Source organism: Sus scrofa, chromosome 18 (assembly GCF_054392235.1).
Source record: "Sus scrofa isolate SSC_HxYL_T2T_F1_AM1 chromosome 18, Sscrofa_HxYL_maternal_Yorkshire_Landrace_v2.0, whole genome shotgun sequence".
Taxonomy (NCBI): domain Eukaryota; kingdom Metazoa; phylum Chordata; class Mammalia; order Artiodactyla; family Suidae; genus Sus; species Sus scrofa.
The window spans coordinates 60418633-60441682 of record NC_139400.1 but is presented as its reverse complement, the minus strand read 5'-3'; the positions used below and the strand labels follow the sequence as shown (position 1 = coordinate 60441682).

Below are 23050 nucleotides of genomic sequence, written 5' to 3'. Positions count from 1 at the left end.
CGGTAAGTTGCTTTTTGTTTTGGCAGTAGTTACCTTTGCTGTGCAGAAACTTTAACTTACGTCTCATTTGTTTATTTCTGCTTTTGTTTCTTTGCCTTGAGAGACAGACCCAAAGAAATATTGCTAAGATTTATATCAAAGAGTGTTTTGCCTATGTTCTCTTCTAGGAGTTTTTTTTTTTTATTTTAGGTCTTTAATCCATTTTGAATTGTTTTTTTGTATATGGTGTTAGTAAATGTTCTAATTTCATTTATTTACATGCAGTTGTCCAGTGTTCCCAAAACTATTTATTGAAAAGACTATCTTTTCTTCATTGTGTATTCTTTCCTCCTTTGTCATAGATTAATTGACCATAAGTGCTTGGGTTTATTTCTGGTCTCTCTATTCTGTTCCATTGATCTGTGTGTCTGTTTTTGTGCCAGCACCATGCTGTTTTGATTATAGTAGCTCTGTAGTATAGTCTGAAGTCAGAGAACATGAAACCTTTGTTCTTTTTTCTCAAGATTGGCAATTTTGGGTCTTTTGTGGTTCCATATAAATTTTAGGATTATTTGTTCTAGTTCTATGAAAAGTGTCAAGGGTCTTTTGATAGGGATTGCATTACATCTATAGATTGCTTTGGGTGGTATAGACATTTCGATGATAATTCTTCCAGCCCGTTAACATAAGATATCTTTCCACTTCTTTGTATCATCTTCAGTTTCCTTCATCAGTGTTTTATAATTTTCAGAGTATAGGTCCTTCACCTCCTTGGTTATTTTATTCCAAGAAATTGAAGAGGAGAAAACATTACCAAATTCATTCTGCAAGGCCACCATTACCCTGATACCAAAACCCGACAAAGACACCACAAAAAAATAAAATAAGCAGCCAATATCTCTGATGAATACAGATGAAAAATCTTTGACAAAATATTAGCAAACCAAATTCAACAATGTTAAAAAAAGGATCATGGGCATTCTCACTGTGATGCAGTAGGTTAAGAATCCAACTGCAGCCACTTACATCACTGCAGAGGGGCAGGTTCGATCTCTGGCCCAGAGTAGTGGGTTAAAGGATCTGGCATTGCCACAGCTTCAGCATAGAGTGCAGCTACAGTATAGTTCAAAGCTGTGGCTTGGATTCAAGCTCTGGACTAGAAACTTCTCTATGCTATGGGTGCAGCCATTAAAAAAAAAAAAAAAAAAAAAAAGAGTTCCCATCATGTCTCACTGGTAATGAACCTGACTAGTATCCATGAGAACTTGGGTTTGGTCCCTGGCCCTGCTCAGTGAGTTAAGGATCCAGCATTGGGGTGAGCTCTGGTGTAGGTCACAGACGTGGCTCAGATCTGGCATTGCTGTGGCTGTGGTGTAGGCTGGCAGCTGCTGGACCTCTAGCCTGGGAACTTCCGTATGCCACAGGTACAGCCCTAAAAAGACAAAAGAGAAAAACAAAAAAGACCATACACCATGATCAAGTGGGATTTATTCCAGGAATGCAAAATGCTTCAGTATCTGCAAATCAATCAATGTCATATACCACATTAACAAAAGGAATGATAGAAATCACAGGATCATCTCAGTAGTCTCAGAAAAAGCATTTGGTAAAGTTCAACATCCATTTATGATAAAAAAAATTCATCATCACTGTTGGTGTAGAAGGAACATATCTCAACATAATAAAGGCCATTTATGACAAACCCACAGAAAACATCATACTCATTGTTGCAAAGCTTTTCCTCTAAAACCAGGAACAAGACAAGGATGCCAACTCTTGCCACCTCTATTAAACATAGTGTTTGAAGTCCTAGCCACAGCAGTCAAACAACAACAACAACAAAAATAAAAGTCATCCAGATTAGGAGGGAAGAAGTAAAACTGTCACTATTTGCAGATGACATGATCCTGATACATGATACCTTAACATCTCTATCAAAAAACTATTAGAGTGAATAAATGAATTCAATAAATTTGCAGGATATGAGATTAATATACAGAAATGCTTTGCCTTTCTATGAACTAATAATGAACTGTCTGAAAGAGAAAGCAAGAAAACGGTCTCATTTAAAATCATATCGAAAAGAATAAAATACCTAGGAATAAACACAAAAGAAAAAAGAAAAAAGGCAGAGCTTACAGCTTCAAGATCCTACGGAACCTTTCCTAAGTGATAAAATTCTGTAACACACACACAAAAAAAAGCAGAATATACTCAGGTTGCATTCCATGGCCACAAGCAATAAAGCCAAATTTCAAATAACAAATCTAAACACAACCATCCAAAACAAAATATTTGATCAATTGTGCCAATTATACAGCAAATACTTTCTAAAAACCTCCATGTTATTCTCTGAGAGACTTCTCAAAACTTAGTGTCTAAAACTGCACTTTTTAAAATTTGCTGATTCTTTATTGAAACATAGTTGATTTACAATGTTGTATTTGTTTCAGGTATACAGCAAAATGATTCAGTTGTACACACAAACATGTTTTTCAGATTTTTCTCCTTTATATTATTATAAAATATTGAGTATAGTTCTCTGTACTATATACATGGTGGGTCCTTGTTGGTTATCTGTTTTATATATGATAGTATGTGTAAATTTAATCCCAAACTTCTAATTTATCCCTTCCCCCTTTCCCTTTTGGTAACCACAAGTTTGTTTTCTGTGTCTGTGAGTCTATTTCTTTTTTGTATATAAGTTCATTTGTATCACTTTTTTCCTTTTTTTTTAGATTCCACATATAAGCAGTATCATATGACATTTGTCTTTCTCTATCTGGCTTACTTCACTTAAATAATCTCTAGGTCCACGTTGCTGCAAATGGCATTATTTCATTCCTTTTTATGACTGAGTAATATTCTACTATAGATATAATATCTATTTATAAATATATAAAAATTTTATATTTAATATATTCAATAATATATGATGTTTTATTTAAAATATTTAATATATGATGTTTTAATAAAAATATCTATTATATATATATATATATATATATATATATATATATATATATCTTACGTCTTATGTACCCATTCATCTGTTGATAGACTTTTAGGTTGCTTCCATGTCTTAGCTAAATATCCACGTATCTATGCATCTATGTACCTACTTATAAGCCTGTTTAAATTTTTAATTCACTTGTTTTACTTGATTATTCTTTTTCTATTGATATTTTTGATGAAATTTCTACTCATTTGTTTCTCTCATGCAAATTAGTCGAGCATTGGCCAGTTGAAAAACACCATCTATCAGAAGTACAGTTGATCGTTCCTTTGAAATCGGTGCTCACAGAAATGTTGGAAGCTATAGAATAAATCTTCATTAGACCTTTTAAAGATTATGTTAACATGTGCCTGTATATATTTTTCAGGAACAAAATTTTTCCTATGGAACAAAAATAATAGGTAACATTAAATATTCAGATATAGATATGTTGTATTTTCATATGTAATTTGGTTATATATATATATGAAACTGGTATCAACTTTAAAATATTCTGTCCTATATTCAGAATCAAAACTGTACCAATCTCTGGCAAAAGGCATGTTGGCTGAATAAATCGTAAATTGGCTACCTGAATCAATCAGGATCGACTTTGGAAAAAGAGACTTACTGATAGCTTAAGGAAAAAGAAAAGAGGAGTTCCCGTCGTGGCACAGTGGTTAACGAATCTGACTAGGAACCATGAGGTTGCGGGTTTGATCCCTGCCCTTGCTCAGTGGGTTAACGATCCGGCGTTGCCGTGAGCTGTGGTGTAGGTTGCAGACGCGGCTCGGATCCCACGTTGCTGTGGCCCTGGCATAGGCTGGTGGCTACAGCTCCGATTAGACCCCTAGCCTGGGAACCTCTATATGCCAAGGGAGCGGCCCAGGAAATAGCAAAAAAAAAAAAAGAGAGAAAACCTCAACATAGATTCACAATTGTCCACCTCTGGATTTTGATAAAAATTACATGGACAATAAGCTAAATTATCTTCTATATCGATTCAGATTTTTGCAGATATTTTCCAAATTATACAATGTGAAAGGCATTTTAGCTAACCTAGGGGATTCTATAGCCAGCTAGCAAATATTAACCCTACTTCCCATATCTTACCATCTAAGGAGAAATACAGATGAGCAAGCAGAGGTACAACTGAGTGTCTTAAGTGTATTGTCAGTGGAGAAAGAGGGCAATATTAGTCAGGAAATTAAATTTAAATTTAAACCTAATAACCCTCAAATAGTCTTTTTAAAAAGTATCTCAGGAGTTCCCACTGTGGCGCAGAGGAAATTAATCCAACTAATATCCACGAGGATGTGAGTTCGATCCCTGGCCTCGCTCAGTGGGTCTGGGATCGTGTTGCCATGAGCTGTGGTATAGGCCACAGATGGAGGCTGGATCATGCGTTGTTGTAGCTGTGATGTAGGCCAGCAGCTGTAGCTTTCATTCGACCCCTAGCCTGGAAACTTCCACATGCCAAGGGTGCGGCCCTAAAAAGCAAGGGAAAAAATGTATTGCACATTTGTGGGATTTTTTTTTTTTTATCATTGAGCTCCAGATTCTAAGGATTGCCACATAGATCAATGGAAGAGAATAGAGATCCCAGAAAGAAATGCACACACTTAAATCTCTGGCAAAGGAGGCAAGAATATACAATGGAGGAAAAACAGTTTCTTCACTAAATGGTGTTAGGAAAAATGGACAGCTACATTTAAAAGAATGAAATTAATTTTTCTCATACCACATACAAAAATAAATTCAAAATGGATTAAAGACCTAAGACTGAAAATTATAAAACTTCTATTAAAAAATATAGGTAGAACACTCTTTGACATAAATTGTTGCAGTATTTTTTTGACTCTGTCTCCTAAGGCAAAGGAAATAAAAAACAAAAACACATGAGACCTAATTTTTTTTTCTTTTTTTTAGGGCCACACCCTTGACATATGGAAGTTCCCAGACTAGGGGTCAAATCGGAGCTACAGCTGCCAACCAACACCACAGCCACAGCAACACCAGACCCAGAGACCTAATTTTTTTTTTTTTTAAATCTTTTCCAGTTGGAAATTCAGAACAATGTTCTACGTGACTATTGGGTTTTAAATAAAATTAAGACTTAGAAATTATATGGAAATTATTGAAAATGCATTTGAGTAAATACTTAATAAAATATTGGATACAGAAAGGCTGCACTCAAAGCATTAGCAGCCCTGCTTTCATTATCCGAAAAATAAATACAAAATAGAAGCTTTCACAAAGTTCCCTGTGACACAACAGATTAAGGGTCTGGCATTACCACAGCTGTGGCGTAGGTCACCGCTGAGGCTGGATTCCATCCTTGTCCTGGGAAATTCCATATGCCAGGGGTATGGCAGAAAAAAGAAGTGAGGGCACCATGGAGGGTCCTTCTGGGGATGGAACCACCCAGTATCTTGACCATGGTGGTGGGCGCATGAATGTACATGTGTGGTTAAATTGCGTAAAACTAAACAGACACCCGTACAGGTAAAACGAGGGAAATGTGAATTCTTAAAAAACTACAGGCAAAACTCACTCATATTCCAAAAAGCTCTTATTAAAAAATGAAGTTGATTTTGACAGTATATTAAAAGAATAACTCACCAAAATTAAACAGATTTTTCTCCCAAAGGTATAAGGGTCATTTACCACTAGTAAATCTATTATCTCTAGTGTTTTAACCAATAGCTTATAGGAGAAATTTCAGTTAATCATTTTAAGAAATGCTAGAAGAGTCCTTGATACAAATTAAAAACAGTTTTACATATATTTTTAAAATAAAACACAGTGTTAGTAAAAAGTAGAGATGTAAATATGTTTTCATGACATGATAAAGTCTCCTTTAACATAAGGCATTACATTCTGCTTTCCAATTGGACCCTAGCAGTTTTCCTGTCAAAATAAAGATCATGAAGATTGCAGCTGCCATTTCTTACCTAACATTTTTCTGCAGGTTCTCACCTATATTAGAAAAAAAAGACGGTATATGACAAAAGAGCTCTTAGAAGGAGACAAAAATTATCATTATTTGCAAGTTAACATCAAAGAGGCTATATCTAAGGGAGTAATTTATTCATTGGAAGAATTTAATATGGTGAGCAGACCTAAACCATACAGCCCGATAACAGCTTTCCTAAGTACTAGCAAATGATGAATTACAAAGAATGGGGGGGGGGAGGAAGCACTCAGAATAGCAACATACAATATTTAGTATCTATAAACTATCTTAACTAAAATGTTTCTTTCGAGAAGACAACTACAAAATTTTACTGAGAAAAAAATCTTGAGTAGACAGTCATTTTATGTTCAGAAGTGGGAATTATAAAGAATGAATTCTATTTAAAATCATTATAGTCTTAAGGCATTTCTAAACAAAGTGCAAGATAACTATTTTGAAACCTAATAAAATTATTTCTTCTAGAAAAGTAAAATAAGCAGGCAAGAATACCTAAGAAATTTTGAAAAAGATAATGATCAGAGGCAACTTGCTCTAAAGACATGAATAATTAAAACAGTGAAACTCCCACAGACCATTGAAACAAAATATTCCCAAAACAGAGCATAGTATTCATAAGAATTTATATGTAATGAAACAATAGGGAATGAGTGATTTAGAAAAATAAGGTCTTTGAGTTCCCGTCGTGGCGCAGTGGTTAACAAATCCAACTAGGAACCATGAGGTTGCAGGTTCGGTCCCTGCCTTGCTCAGTGGGTTAACGATCCAGCGTTGCCAAGAGCTGTGGTGTAGGTTGCAGATGCGGTCAGATCCTGCGTTGCTATGGCTCTGGCGTAGGTCGGAGGCTACAGCTCCGATTCAACCCCTAGCCAGGGAACCTCCATATGCTGAGGGTGTGGCCCAAGGAAAGGCAAAAAGACAAAAAAAAAAAAAAAAAGAAAAGAAAAAAAGAAAAAGAAGCTCTTGGAGAAAAAATCCAATTAGAACTTCATATGATGCCAAAAATGAGTTTCAGAAACAATTAACCCACCAAAATAAAGCTAGAAATATATAACGAAGCATTTAACTGACTTCAAGCTAGAGAGAAATGATTGAGAGATTTGTATACATAGTAATATGAAAAATTCTGTCTCTTAGAAAACAAAGGAAACAAAAATCAAAAGCAATTTGAAGGCAGATCAGTTCCTAAGCACTTTAAAAAAAAAAGAAAAGAAAAGAAAACCCATTGCAGCACTATCCACAGTAGCCAAGACATGGAAACAACCTAAATGTCCACCAAAAGATGCATGGACTAAGAAGATGTGGTATATATACACAATGGAATACTACTCAGCCATTAAAAAGAATGAAATAATGCCATTTGCAGCAACGTGGATGGAACTAGAGACTCTCATACTAAGCAAAGTAAGTCAGAAAGAGAAAGACAAATACCATATGATATCACTTATATCTAGAATCTAATATAAGGCACAAATGAACCTTTCCACAGAAAAGAAACTCATGGACTTGGAGAACAGACTTGTGGTTGCCAAGGGTGAGAGGGAGGGAGTGGGATGGACTGGGAGTCTGGGGCTAATAGATGCAAACTATTGCATCTGGAATGGACAAGCAATGAGATCCTGCTGTGTAGCACTGGGAACTCTATCTAGTCCCTTATGATGGAGGATAATGTGAGAAAAAGAATGTATATATATGTGTGACTGGTTCACTTTGCTGTACAGTAGAAATAGAACACTATAAACCAATAATAATGAAAAAAATAAAAATCATTAAAATATTGTTTAAAATAAAGAAAACCTTAATATCCCCACAGCAAAAAGGGAATAGGCAAAGTAGCTAATACTGCAGTGAAGAAATTGACCAATAAACCTATGAGAAAATGCTTGGCTTCCCTTATATTTGTTTGTTTGTTTGTTTACTTTCAACATTTCTAAGAGTTCTTTCCAATGCTCAGCATTTGTAAAGTCCATGAAAATGATTCGTGGACTTATGGTAAGATGATAAATCTGTACAAGTCTCATAAAAGCAGTTCGTTAATATGGATCAGTAACCATAAATGTTCTCCTAACTTTATGTAATGAACTTTTCCTAACCCAGTAATTAACTTTTAGGAATTTATACTAAAAATTTACCGATACGCATATATAGGATACCCACTTAATAGATATATAGGGATACACATACACAGATATACATATTTATACATATGTAGGAAATATGTACATATATATGTATATAGGAGATCCATTTATATATATAGGAAGCCCTATATATATAAAGTTAAATACTTTAGAAACTTCAAGACATATAATTGAATAATAAAAAGTCTACTTTTACCATAGATTCATTTAGCTGATACTTGTGTGTTTAAAAATCTCATGTAAACATGTTGATAAATGTTGTTTTCCACCCACATTTCATTCTTATTGAGATTCATTATATTTTTTTATATCACTGGCATCACTTTTTGAGCATCTAACACAGTGTTTCAGAGAACATCGTTTCGGTCCCCACTGCGTGGTTAGACACATGGCCCTTCCTGAGACTATGTGGGATGCTGTCCTGGGAAATTTTATTTCCAGCCACAGATCCTAATTCACATGATACTTGGAGAGTTCTTCGCCTTTGTCCCGCGGTGGGCATTCCTGATCTCCATCACGAAACCACTTCTTCCTGTGTGACAGTTTAGGACTCGCTCACAGCGACATTGAATACTTGAAACGATAAGCTATACCCCAAGAGTAATTTCTAAATCTCTATAAAATTTCTCAGACGACTTCTGTCGCTGACGCCTGAACATATTTAAAATGAACATTGAAGTCATTTAAGATGAAGATATCTTTACCAGACAATACATTTTGTTTAAAAGAGGGTAGTTGAAAGGCCGTTTTAGAGTACACAAGTTTTCATAAAAGGAGGAAAAACATTAGTTTTCTCTTTTGTGAGTGGTAATTTTAAAGAACAAAGTTTGTCATATATTGGAACATATATACTAATCAGACAGGCCACAAAGATTTATGTACAAGTGTATTTATTGAAGCATTATTTTAAAACAATAAAAAGTCACATTCCAACAATAGAGGATACTGAAATGAATTATTATGTATTCATCAAGCTGCATACCACATACGCATTAAAACTCTGTATTAAGAGAATATTTAATAACTTAGGGAAATGCTCGTAAAATAACAAAATTGTAGGTGCTGATGTAGGGAAAACATGTATATATTCCTTATTTGCATAGGGAGAAAAAAGCTGGAAAAAGAATCACCCAAATATTTTAATGATTACCTTTAGATTATAATATTTGAGAGGATTTTTGTTATCTTCTTCTTACTTTTTTATCCTTTTCACGTTTTTTTCCTCAGACTGTGTTAATTTTATAATCAAAAAGAGCTTTATTTTAAAAAGATAAAATGGTCTGCACATGATTAATTATAAGAGTGATTTTATCTATCCAAGGCTCGCTCTCTCTGTTTTCCATGGTAAGTAAGGTGTCGCTGCCCTGTGACTTCACAGTGGAAAGTGTTTATCAGGGTCTGGTGTTGCTTCATTGAACAGCCACGAGAGCAGAAGTACAGGCATCTTCTATCTAGTTTTTATTGTTATTATTATTAAAGGATTAATATTCTCAAAGAATATATTTATATTTTTTAATACTCTTCTCCAATCTTCCATCTAGTTCTGAGTAGATGAATGGGAGGGACAGATGTTAATGTGATGATTGAGCTCCCGAGCGTTCCCACGTCTCCTTGGCTCCTTTTGGCTCATTCTCATGCATGTACTCTCTTTCCTGGTCTGTCTGTCTAGTCTTTCTTCGTGGACCACAACAGCCGAGCTACCACTTTCATTGACCCCCGAATCCCTCTTCAGAACGGTCGCCTTCCCAACCATCTGACACATCGACAGCACCTCCAGAGGCTCCGAAGTTACAGCGCCGGAGAGGTAACACCCCCTCTCCCCCAGTTACTATGACAACAAAAACAGAAACAATACAAAACACCCCCACTCGTTTCCAAACCCTCCTAGGTGGCAGCTCCACCCCAGTTAACCATCGTGTTTAACAGTCAAGCAAATGGAATATCAAGAACTCAAGTCACCAGATTTCCTAACTCCTAGCCCAGTGTAAAGCAGTCTCTAAAAGGAGACAGCGGCGGCCAAGAAGAGGCAGGGTTGTATCGGGGGGGGTTTGAGAGAGAAAGGCCATGAGAGGCCATGGCCACAGACCAGGTATAAGATGATGAGGTCCTAAGCTGGGGTGACAAAAAGATAGCAAAAGTTCAAGGAAGTTGAGGGGTGTGGAAGAAAGGGTTCCTAGGACTTGAGTTAGCTGGGAGGCCCCCCTCCCGCTTCTAGCCGAGGTTCTGTGTGTCATTCTGCCACATTTCCCTTTCTGGGTCCTTCCTCAACTTTCCCATCTGCACATGGGGACAAGGGGACTGATGGCCGCTAAAGTCCCTTCCAGCTCTGTGATCCTCAGAGTCTGTGAGGCTTGACTCACAGCCCCATTAACAGTTCACAGATAAGATGAACAGCAAAGCCAGCTGGAAAGGCTGGCAGGTGTGCCTTTAGACAAGTTGACAATGAGTTTGGAAACAGGAGGAGAGCCGGTGAGAAATGATAGCTAAGCAGACTTAGAAATGGGAGACTCAGGAATAATCAAGAAACTATTTCCATAATCCATGGTTCTTCCGTGTCACCTATCATGGGCAATGAGGAATTCACTATAGATGATTCTGAGACCTCAGCTTTAGGAATCAGTATTTTTGGTCCCCCTTCACGACATATCTCTTCTTGGGTTTTGTGGTTTGTTTGGTTTTTTGTCTGTGCCCACAGCATATGGAAGTTCCCAGGCCAGGGACTGAATCCATGCCACAGCAGTGACCCATGCTGCAGTAGTGACAATGCCGGGTCCTTTACCTGCTGAACCACCAGGGAACTCCAAGCCATTTCCTGAGTGTTGCTCAGGGGTTAATTTTTTTTTATCTATTGCATTTAAGAATAGAATTAAAATCAGTTTCTATATGCAAGATCCTAAAGGTAAAAAATTCCCCCCCAAACCCCAACGACAGGTTATTCATCGAGACACTGCTCAACAGCTCAACACCTTTTGCATTAGCCCTTACCCCACCTGAAAATTTTTCAGACTGTCTCCCTAAAACAGTTATCAGGAATATAGGGTTTTATGCATTACAAGATCATTATTTGACATTTTAACATGCATTTTAACACAGCATATCTGTCTGCACTATATTTAAGTACCAACAAAACAGGCTTTGTCTCTTCCCTAGTGTCCAAATGGAATTGGAAGAGCAGAGAAGGCTTATAAATATTGAATGCCATCTCTCTATCAGTAGGGAAATCACTGAAGTTCAAATTTGTCTTGTTGATACTGCAGTTTCCAATAGAAATAAACGTGAATAGAGATGGCCCACAGAACACACAATATTCATTTATTTGACCACTTTATCTTGGTCAAGGTAGAAAATCATTAGTCACAGACAATTTCCAGAAGTGTGCATGCAAAAAAGCTTAGCAGTAATTGCCTCAGGAACGGGCAAGCGTCTAGCAGGAAAGAGAAACTGACGTCTCACTCTCAAAGCAGAAGTCTCTCTGTATCCCTCTTTGCAGTGAGCTGCTTTTATGACAAAAGTCATTGCATTGGCTCTGATGACAGCGAGAAGTCGTCATTCAGGACGCTTGCCTTTGGGAGGGTAACTTCTGCCCTGCTTCTTAAAATCTGTCATTTTCCTCTTTTTAAAAATTATCATTATTATTTTTGAGTTATTTCCCCAATACAATTTTTTTCTACTGTACAGCATGGTGACCCAGTTACACATACATGTACACATTCTATTTTCCCATATTACCATGCTCCATCCTAAGTCATTTTCCTCTTGATTCCATGGAACCTATACTTGATTACAGGTTTGTTTGGAAGTTTGTAGAATTCAGACACCTATGAAAATACACCTTTGAATCATAAATAGTATGTGATGAATGAAAAAAATACAGACATGGGTGGAAAAGGAATTAGAAAGCTGGTACAGTCATTCTCCCATCTAGAGACAATTCCTGGTGTACACAGAAGTGAAAAATTGAATCATACTGTCTATGGTTCTTTATCTTCTTTTAGCATTGCAGTACCTTGTGGATAGTTTCCAAGCCATTAAAATTCTTCTATATGTTATTATATGGATTTACCATAATTTAACTCAAGCCTTTCTTTGTACATTATGTTATTACCCACTGTTATGAATATGCTGAACAATTCAAATATTGATCTCTCTCTGTTGTTTCCGTATAGTTCTGCAAACCTGGTTAGTGATCCACTTTTAGAATACAAAAGGAATCTAGAGATAAGCGCAAATTCATCACTTGGGCTTTTCCTCTGAACTTGCTATTTTTTTATCATCAGGTCTCCAGCGGTTTCAAGAGAGCATTAGCTGATGATTAACCCAGATTCAGTTTGAAACCTGCAATTTTCAATCGCAGATCTCAAATCACCAGTTTACATTTCCAGATCGCAACACCGAAGAGAAGCTTGTTTACCAGTCAAGGAAAACTATTTTCTGAGCATATCTGTTGTGTCTGGAAAGCCAAGTGTTTGAAGTTTTCACATTTGCAATTATGATTAAAGCTATCTCAACATCCAAAGGAAAAGAAATCTTAAAAAGTAGTCCCTACTGCAAACTGGGTTTTATCCAGCAGAGGAGAATAGTCACAGCATGTCTGGGGAGAGGCAGGTCACAAGGAGCTCACCTCTCATTGCCTCTCTCTCTGTCTCTCTGTCTCTCTGTCTCTCTCTCTCACACACCCCTATCTAAGAAACTCAGTAAGACAAAAAGTGTCAAATTCAGGGAATTCTGTGATTCATATTATTTTGGTTTTCAATGGAAAATCCATTTTTCTAGGTATTTTCAGGCATTAGCAAGGCAAGTTTAGCGTCGTATTTGCAGTGAGATGGAAATCAGCTGCTCAGTTGATATCAGACATGCCTCGGGATAGACCACTTAGTACCACTCAGGGCCGCCAGGGTCCTAGTACGTAGTAAGTGCTATCCAGTCATAGAATCTCAGTCTTCTTTAGCCCTGCCCGAAATCATCTTTGTCCCTGTAAGTTCTTGCCCCCTGGTTGAAGGATGTTTCTCTTTACTCCTCCCATCCTCCAGCTCTCGTCTGTAGGTCATCCAGTACCACTGTGCAGGCACCTCCTTTGTCCTTGGCAGATGTTATGGCTTGGACGTCACAAGCCCCACCTCTCCCCTGTCTTGTTTCCTCCACCTCGTTCATAGTCAGCATGAAGCATATCCCTCAGCCACCTGCCTTCAGACTAGCCAACCTTCCTCTGGTTTCTGGAATTTTTTAAGCTGGCTCGGTTCTGCCAGGGAGCAGGTGACCTCAGAAGCAGGTGTAGTTTTTCCCTTAAGCATGTCTGAGACACACGGACTCCCTAGGACCCCCAGGAAAAGAAGTGAGCCTCTTCCAAGGACTTCCCTGGTGGCTTGGTGATTAAGGGTCCAGCATTGTCACTGCTATGGCGTAGGCTTGATCCCTGGCACGGGAATATTTGCATGCTGCAGGTAGAGCCAAAAAAATAAAAGGGGGGGGGGTGAGCCTCTTCCTGTTTCAAAGCCTTATTCATTTCCAGGCAGCCGCTAAGTTAGACATTTTGCTCAAAGTGTGACAGCAGGCATCACCCAAGTTCATTGCACAGCCACGCCTTCTTGAAGTCCACTATCAGGTCTGTCTGCTTGTCCGGTTTCCCTCTGTACTTCATCACTTAGATAATCTTCAACTGAGTGGCCTTAGAGATTCCTGTCTTTACAACGTCAAAAATATCTTAAACACATGATTAAGGAGTTCCCACTGTGGCTCAGTGGGTTAGGGACCTGATGTAGTATCCTCGAGGATGCAATCCCTGGCCTTGCTCAGTGGGTCAAGGATCCAGCGTTGCTGCCAGCTGTGGCATAGATCATAGACGAGGCTTGGAACTTGCATTGCTGTGGCTGTGGTGTAGGCTGACAGCTGCAGCTCCGATTTGATCCCTAGCCTGGGAACCTCCATATGCCACAGGCACAGCCATAAAAAGAAAAACAAACAAACAAACAAAACCACACAATTAATGCAGACTGACACAATTCCCTTGAAAAGGGATAGATTTATGTATAAGAAAACTTTTATAGATTTATTAATTCATGGAGGAAAAAAGAGAAGTGTGAGACTCACTATTGCATATCAGCCATCAGCCAGTCCTGCTTTCCCCACTTTGCATTGTGACCTTTTAACTAGGTAAGTGCTCTTAGAGAAGCAGCAGCTTCTACCCCTGGTGGCTGTGGCTGTACCAGCTAAAGAGAGCTGAGCGCTGATGACATCAAAATGAGAAGGCAACCAAAGGGGTACCAGACCCATGCCCTTGACCCTCAAGTAAACCCTGGGCAAGGAGAAGGATCAGGAGAGGGAAAGGATGTATCTGCCTCCCCTTCTGCTCCCAGAGGAGCGGTTCAAAGATGGCCATGTGCGGAGAGTGTACGGCCAGCACATCTCCGCAGATGAAGGGTGTTATTCTTATCTGCGTGGAGTATGAAAGTAGGACCCCAAGGAAACCCAGCCCTTACACTTTCTCTCATTGGGAAGCCCTAAGTCATCTGCCTTCCTTTGTCACCTACAATACCACACAGGGCCTGGTCTTCAGTGACCCTTTTGAGAACCTGACATTTCTGGACTTTGTGGCATAGCAGCTCACCCCTTCTCCTGAACTCTGTGTGAGCGAATTGTATGCTGGTCTCAGAGGGAGAACTTTCTTTCCTTGTCTTGTCTGGATGTTTGAGCCCTTTAGGAATATCTTACAAAGTCATCTTCAAAGTTCTTCAATATTTAAAGCCTATTTTGGCAACTTAACCAAATATCAAAGAATGACTCATAATCTACAACAACCCCATAATAGCTGGTGAATGTATTCCGTTATGGAAAGTCAATGGTGCCTCCGTTTAAAGAACTCACCCTTCAGGATCTTTAAGGAGGAAAATATATGTGGACTCACGTTCTGGAACCTGGGGAACTTATTAACATTTGAGATTGAGCTCAATTAAAGTTAATTATCACAAGTATCAGTTTTAAGCTAAGCAACGTCTGTAGTCCACGACATTTTGTCAAAATGCCCAACTGAAACCGGGAGGCAGACCCATAGTAGGGGAAGTAAAAATACTCTCTGTGGTTAAGCATTAGTTAGTATCCGGGTTCTATCTCCTCCAGTTGAAAATTTTGGAAAAAATCTAGTTTTCTCTGATCCTCAGATTCCCTATTTGCAAACTAGGTTTAATAATACTTATCTTGCCAAATTTTGTGAAGTTTTAAGATACTGCATGAAAAGCAGCCAGCATAGCGAATGGAATAACAGCCACTAAACAAGAAAGGCCATTTGAGTGTAATAAACACGGCTGAAGAGAGACTGTCCATTCCACATTTGGTTATAAAGGTCAGTGCTGACTCTTAGGGATGAAGTTCATAAACCGACCTTACTGATAATGCTCCTGGAATTTATTTACATCTGTCTGTCTGTCTATTTATTTATGTCGCTTTTTAGGACTGCACCTGGAACATATGGAAGTTTCCAGGTTAGGGGTCTGATCAGAGCTGCAGCTGCTGGCCTACTCCACAGCCATAGCCACGCTGCATCTGACACATCTGTGACCTCTACCACAACCCACAGCAACGCCAGATCCCTAACCCACTGAGTGAGGCCAGGGTTCAAAGCCACATCCTCATGATTACTCGTTGGGTTTGTTACCACTAAGCTACAATGCGAACTCGCTACATCGCTTTAACACACTTATGAAGAGAGGTGTTTCTTAATCCATTCAGTATATTTATTCTGATGAACGTTCATGATACTTGGCATAATCCCTTTCTTAAAAACCACAACATCAGGAGTTCCCGTTGTGGCGCAGTGGTTAACGAATCTGACTAGAAACCATGAGGTTGCGGGTTTGGTCCCTGCCCTTGCTCAGTGGGTTAAGGATCTGGCGTTGCCATGAGCTGTGGTGTAGGTTGGAGACGCAGCTCAGATCCCACGTTGCTATGGCTCTGGCATAGGCCAGCAGATGCAGCTCCAATAGAACCCCTAGCCTGGGAACCTCCATATGCCACAGGAGCGGCCCTAGAAAAGACCAAAAAAAAAAAAAAAATTTAATAAAAATAAATAAATAAATAATAAAAAAATTTAAAAACCCACAACATCAACCACTCCACTCAAGTCATTTGTTTTACCTTGCTTATTTTCCATCCCTTTGATAATTATAACTTCATTGCTTCTTCTCGTTTTTTTAATCTTTTTAGGGCCACACCCTTGGCATATGGAAGTTCCCAGGCTAGGGCTCAAATCAGAGCTGCTGCTGCCACCCTACACCACAGCCACAGCCACGCCAGATCCAAGCCACATCTGGGACCTACACCACAGCTCACAGCAGCACCAGCTCCTTCACCCACTGACCAAGGCCAGGGATTGAACCTGCATCCTCATGGTTACTAATCAGATTTATTTCCACTGAGCCACAACAAGAATTCCCCATTGCTTCTTTAGCTTAGGTGACGTCAGGATCATTTTACCCCTCATATTGAAAAATTAATATCCAAACATCATCCGAAACAGATGAGCTTTCTAACACTAACAATTTTATTTTGAAATTAGGCCTCAGAAGTCTCTAGAAACAGAGGAGCCTCTTTACTGGCCAGGCCAGGACACAGCTTAGTAGCTGCAATTCGAAGCCAACATCAACATGAACCATTGCCACTGGGTACGTATCATGCTTTGTGAACCCCCTGGGGACCCATCACTTAGCCCTGTTTTTCTTACTGTGCCCCCTTTAGTATTCAGGAATCTGTATTTTCCTTTTCTTCTCTTATGGCATAGCCCACTCCCTACCCTTTGCTCCCATCCCCCCTCACCCATTTCCCTTCCTCCTTCCTCCCCACTTTGTCCTTCTCTCTTCCCTCCCCCTCTCTTCTTGCCTCTCTTCCAGACCCTCATTCCCCACCCTTTCCATTCTACTCAGTGATTGGTTAGCTGGGTCCCAGGAGACTGTAGCTTAAGTGGGGTGAGAGACTGTGTCACTGTCAGATGGTATTTTTAATTCAGAGCTCTCTTCCTGTGTGTGTACAGGGATGAGACGGCACAATCTCCACTCCTAACCTCAGCTACTTCTTCCCCAAATGCATGTCACTTGTGTCAGGGGAAATGAGATGAGAAAGTCCAGATGCATCTGGATATTTTCATGATCACTGTTGGGAAATCAGCCAGGGGTCAAAGTCGAAGTGCAAGTGCTCAGAAAGGGATCTCTTTGAACTCATGAAGAATCGTTTGCTGTCATAACTATGGCACAATGACCAAGAAAAGTCAGAAGGAAGGAAACAGAACTCGTCTCATGGATTCTATCCTCCTCTGTTCACAGGGGGATGAGTTAACACCCAGTTAAGTTCTCAGAATATTAAAGATAATTAACTTAAATCTCGTTCGCTTTTGGTTTGATCTTTGAAAAATAATAATGCCATTATGTCACAGGGGAAAAAAAAAAAAAAACCTCAAGAGCTTACATTTTTTGATGAGTATGCTGCCTGCCCTTCAAACTCCTCCATTAATCCTAGTATCAAGCTGCCATTTTCCAATCATTAGCGAAATTATCTGTGGGCTGAAGACTCGACCGCAACTTCTGCTTTTGTCTGTTTCAGCATATAATGACAAGATTGTGGCATTTCTTCGCCAGCCAAATATTTTTGAAATGCTGCAAGAGCGTCAGCCAAGCTTGGCAAGAAACCATGCACTCAGGTAAGGGCTTGTCCGTCAACCAGGTGGGACAACCTCCGTGCAGAGAGAGCAGACGCTTATGCTGTATTTTATTGGTGCATTTAAATCATAAGCTGCATGTGCAAAATGAAGCATCCAGGGGGTTTTATGTTCTCTGCAATCAGTAATGGTCCTTTTGTCAGGTTACCAATTATTCCTGTGGTACCCAAATGATTTCCATTGATTTGGAGGCAAAAGCACAGAGAGGGAGCAAAATAGCTTTCCTCAAAAAAATTTTGTATAAACCACCGTATAAATTATTTTTATTTTAAAAATATAATTGTTTCATGGTACACTGGATATTAGATGACTACTCAAAATCAGTAGGCAACATGAAAAATAAACTTTTTTTGCCTCTTTCAAACTTGTTTACATAACATTTTAAACAGCCACATTGTTTCTGTTCCAAGATATTTAACTTTGATATAAACTATTTTTTAAGATAAAAAAATTGAAATGGAAGTTTCCTATTTGGGGTGCCTACCATAAATACTACAATTTAAAAGATTTTTCATTTTAAAAAAAGTAAATAGTAGTTCCCCTTGCAGCTCAGCGGTTTACAAACCTGACCAGTATACTTGAGGATGTAGGTTCTGTCTTTGGCCTTGCTCAGTGGTTTAAGAATCCAGCCGTGAGCTGTGATATAGGTCATAGATGCAGCTCAGATCCCGTGTTGCTCTGGCTGTGGTGTAGGCTGGCAGCTGCAGCTCTCTGATTCCTGGCCTGAGAACGTCCATATGCCGCAGGTGCAGCCCTAAAAATGCAAAAAAAAAAATAAAAGGAGTTCTTGTTGTGACTCAGCAGTTTACAAACCCGACTAGTATCCATGAGGATACGGGATCCATCCCTGGCCTCGCTCAGTGGGTTAAGGAGCCAGTGTTGCCATAATCTGTGTTATAGATTACAAGTGTGGCTCGGATCCGGTGTTACTGTGGCTGTGGCATAGGCTGCAGCTGCAGCTCTGATTCGACCCCTAGCCTGAGAACATCCATATGCCACAGGTATGGCTGTAAAAAGAAAATAAATTAAAAAAAAATTAAACGAGCAAACAAAAAGTATCATATATGTTCTAACTACCTAAACCCTAATGTCCAGGAGGTCCCTTCTGGCAGTGGGTTAAGGATCCAACGTTGTCACTGCTGTGGCGCAGGTTCATTCCCTGGCCTGGGAACTTCCACGTGCCTCGGGTGTCCCACCCGCAAAAGAAATTCTCATGTGTATTAGGGTCATTTTTGAATATGCATGTCTCTGAAACTCAGGAATCACTTCTTGGGAAGGGAGAGCCACCTACGGTGATAAAAAGAGAAAATATCTTCTCAATTTAAATCTCACTTTCTCACCAAGCTATTCAAGCCTATGGCTCCTGCAGTTGACCACCCAGCGTTTCAAAAGCTGGAGATGCACGGTGGTAACTGTGTCCGCTTGGTGTGCCTGTTTGCTCCAACACTTAGAGAGCATTGATGGAGGCATGTCATTTACTCCTCTGCCCTTCGTGTCCTCCTCACTGAATCAGGGTCACCACGTGGGCACCGTTGAGATGCTGCACTGGGGGGAGGGTGTCAAGGATCAGGCAACGTGGGCAAGGATGCAGCCAGCGACGACCTCTTATGCCCCGCCTCCCACCTGGTGGCCTTTTGAGTCTGGCTGACAGCTGGCATCCTCTACCTTGTCCTCCCCAATGTCACCGACACAAAATAGCCTCTTTGCTGTTCAGGTTGTTATTAATCCTGCCACCAGGTATGGCTTGGAAGATATCCCTAGCACTCTGCCATAGGCAGCATTGACCTCCTTAAAACACCTGTCACCCACGCCCTTAAGCTTCCCTCAGGGGATCCTCAGGGCTGGCCCCCGCAATGGCTCTCACTCTTTTGGGGGACCTCGCAGTACCCAAGGAACCTCTCCGGGATTTAGTCCTGGAGGAAATACACCAACGAATAGCAGGCAGAGGGCAGGATGCCCATGTGACGCTAACCGCATTGTGATTTAGGGGCTGGTTGGAATCCTCAGGCTCCTTGGGCCCCTGGTTGGCCCTGCCTTCTTTCTTTTTTTGGTCTATTTAGGGCCACACCCATGGCCTACGGGAGTTCCCAGGCTAGGGCTTGAATCCGAGCTGTAGCTGCCCGCCACAGCCACAGCCACAGCCATGGGGGATCTACGCCATGTCTGCAACCTACAACAATGCCAGATCCTTAACCCATGGATTGAAGCCAGGGAGCGAACAGCCCTCTTCATGGCATGACCACAGCTGTGGTGTAGGTCGCAGCTGTGGCTTCTCTGACTGGGGACTTGAACATTGGAGCAGACCTGTCCACACATCATTCTACAGAGAGCAGGACGAAGTCCAGCCACAGCAACACAGGATCCAGCCACAGCTGCGACCCACACCCCAGCTCACAGCAACCCAGACCCTCTCAGGACGTCATGTCCCCAGGAACTGTGGAATAAAGAGTCGTTCCTAGAACGTTCTCTCCCTTTTTCCCTAGGTAGGGAGACCAGGGGCTTCCCCAGATGTGAGTCCCTTGGGGCAGCAGGATGACCTGCCCCGGGCGCACTGCCCTTGGGGGGACACATCAGTCTGAGAGTCCTTCACGGGACCAGGGTTGGAAAACCAGAGGAACAGGCTCCACAAGGGTCCTCCAACCAAGAGTGCGGTGGTATCAGGACCGGAGAGCAAGGCTCAGGGTCCCAGACCCAAGGACACAGGGACGTGGAGAGAGAAGCAGCGGTGGAGGAGGCGTGGCGCTCGCTCCCTTGGCCGGCCTTCTTCCTGCCGTCTATAAAATGATGTGTGCACAGGTCTGCTCCAGTTTTCAGGTCCCCAATCAGAGACGCCACTGTGAGCAGGACCAGGTTTTGGCAAAGAGCATTAGTGCAGTGGCACTTCTACCAGCAATGCATTGCTCCGTCTAATCCCATTTTGTGTATCTTTGTAGAGGCCAAAATGTCCTTGTCTTTTTTAAAATCCCAGCACCACAAGGTCAAGTTCATTTTATTTTTACCTGAAAATGTGTAAGTAATGATGGAGATTTGGACTCACATTTCTATAATCAGAGAGAAAAAAAAAAGTTGTATCTGCTATATCTATTTATAATAGATTTATTTTTAATTATCCAGTGGGGGAAACTGAGGAAAGACTCTATTGGATCACTCTGTATTAAATTCTTACAAGTACATGTGACTCTAAAACCATCTCCAAAACTTAAGAAAAAAGTGAATTTTTGGGGGGATGGGGGCACAACCAAGGCATATGGAAGTTACCAGACCAGGGATTGAATCTAAGCCACAGCTACGACCTACATCACAGCTGTGGTAATGCCAGATCCTTAACCCACTGCACCAGGCCAGGGATCCCACTTGTGCCTCAGCCGCAACCCAAGCTGGTGCAGAGACACCACATCCTTAACCCACTGTGCCACAGTGGGAACTCCAGTGAGATATATTTTTTTTTAAGAGTTTTCCATAAGTCTTCCCTGATTTCTGCTGCTTCTCTTCAAGAAAGGGGGAAGCATTTAATCGCCATTCAGCCCTCTTGGAAGAGGAGGGGGCGGGGTTCAAAAAAGGATTCATCCCTTAGCTTATGTATCGGTGTGTAATTCTTATTTTCCTTCCCACATGATTCTAGGGAGAAAATCCATTACATTCGGACTGAGGGGAATCATGGGCTTGAAAAGCTGTCCTGTGATGCAGATCTGGTCATTTTGCTGAGGTAAGGGACCAAGCCTAAAACGGTGCTGGAAAAGCAGCTGGGAAAGCTGTTCTGGACGTTTCTCCACTGCAGCCCAGTTGGAAACCGTCACCTTTGTTCTAGAGGATTCTCGCAGCAGTACCTAAAGTACAGTCCTACCCTTGTAGTAGCCTTTTTCACATTTACGACGGGGGCATCCAGAGCTGCAGAGAGCCCTTGATGGAGACCTTGTTATCCAATTAATTAGGGTTTAAAATAACAGGGAGAGCTCGCATTCGGGGAGGTGCCTAAGTGCATCTAAGTGCTTTTGTACCTTGTGAAACTGTAACTGCTATTCACCCCAGTTCGTGAACATTCTCTCATGGACAGAGAACTAACTCTTTTCCTTTTTTTTTTTTTTTTTTACTTTGCAGTCTCTTTGAAGAAGAAATTATGTCCTACGTTCCCCTGCAGGCTGCCTTCCACCCTGGGTACAGCTTCTCTCCTCGCTGTTCCCCCTGCTCCTCCCCTCAGAACTCCCCAGGTAACTTGAAAGTCTGGCAGTCCATCTCCTGCAGGTGGCCCTCTGTGTTTCCAGCAGATGAAGCTGCCCTGTGGCCCTGACTCCCTCTCAGTTTTCTGATCATACACACACTGTCTAAACTGGGTGTTGACACCATGGCCCCCTGTTTGGATAATGCCCCCAAGCTAGAATGCGTTTTGCATTTTTAAATGATGGGAAAACATTTTTTGTTTCAAAACCAGTACTTCATGACCTGTGAAAAGTATATGAAATTCAAGCTTCAGTGTCTCTAAATAAAATGTTATTGGAACCCAGCCACACCTGTTCATTTATGTATTTTCTATGGCAACTTCACACTACAACATCAGGGCTGAGTAAGAGCAACAGAGACCCTGTGGCCCCCAAAAAACTAAAATATTTACTGTCTGGCCCTTTACAGAAAATGTCTGCTGACCCCTGCCTGCTCTAAATTGCTGTTATGTTCCAAATGTACCCTCCAAGCATTTAAAAAAGGGAAAAGCCCCTTCTGAAACATTCTGCCTAATGACTCAGAAGGTTATACCAATTTTGTAACTTTTTGTTAAGTTGTGAAGGCGCTGCTAGGTTACATGCTTCCTTTACCTCCCCATGAAGATGCCAAAGAATTTTTAACATGGTGTGAAATTGTTCCCCTGAAGTTGAGTGGTGTATTAGAATGAATTTATCCGTGATACAAAATTCTTGGTAGGTATTTTCTGTTCCAAATGAGGAAATACATATTGAACTCTATACTGAAAAAAAAAAAAAAAAGAAGAAGAAGCTATTATTTCCCAGGTTCATCAAGATAATTAGCTTAGGTCAAATCCATACACCCAAATGGGATCCAGACATCAAAGAGTTTTTCCCCATTGCCTTGGTTTGCAGTGTCACTTTGTCATGGGTGTTTGAGGCAAACCCAAATTTATTTTCATAACTTTAAATTTTAGTAAAGGAAGTTAGCTTGAAACATCTCGTAACTTCCTGTCTGATGACCTCTAGTTAGAGTCCAAGCTTGGCTCTTTTTTTGTTGGTTTGTTTTATAACTACTATTGGCTT

The 23050-nt window shown here is 40.5% G+C and overlaps 1 protein-coding gene across 14 annotated transcripts in view; it reads left to right on the top strand.

The window, feature by feature from the left end:
- The window catches only part of HECW1 (HECT, C2 and WW domain containing E3 ubiquitin protein ligase 1), a 405784-nt gene that overhangs the window by 329306 nt on the left and 53428 nt on the right, over positions 1-23050 (top strand). For all 14 annotated transcript variants that reach the window (XM_085005939.1, XM_021079146.2, XM_021079149.2 and 11 more), the window contains 5 exons: positions 9759-9893; positions 16638-16743; positions 17675-17771; positions 21412-21495; positions 21888-21997. In XM_085005939.1, the coding sequence (XP_084862065.1) occupies positions 9759-9893; positions 16638-16743; positions 17675-17771; positions 21412-21495; positions 21888-21997 (532 nt within the window). The remainder of the gene's footprint in view (positions 1-9758; positions 9894-16637; positions 16744-17674; positions 17772-21411; positions 21496-21887; positions 21998-23050) is intronic.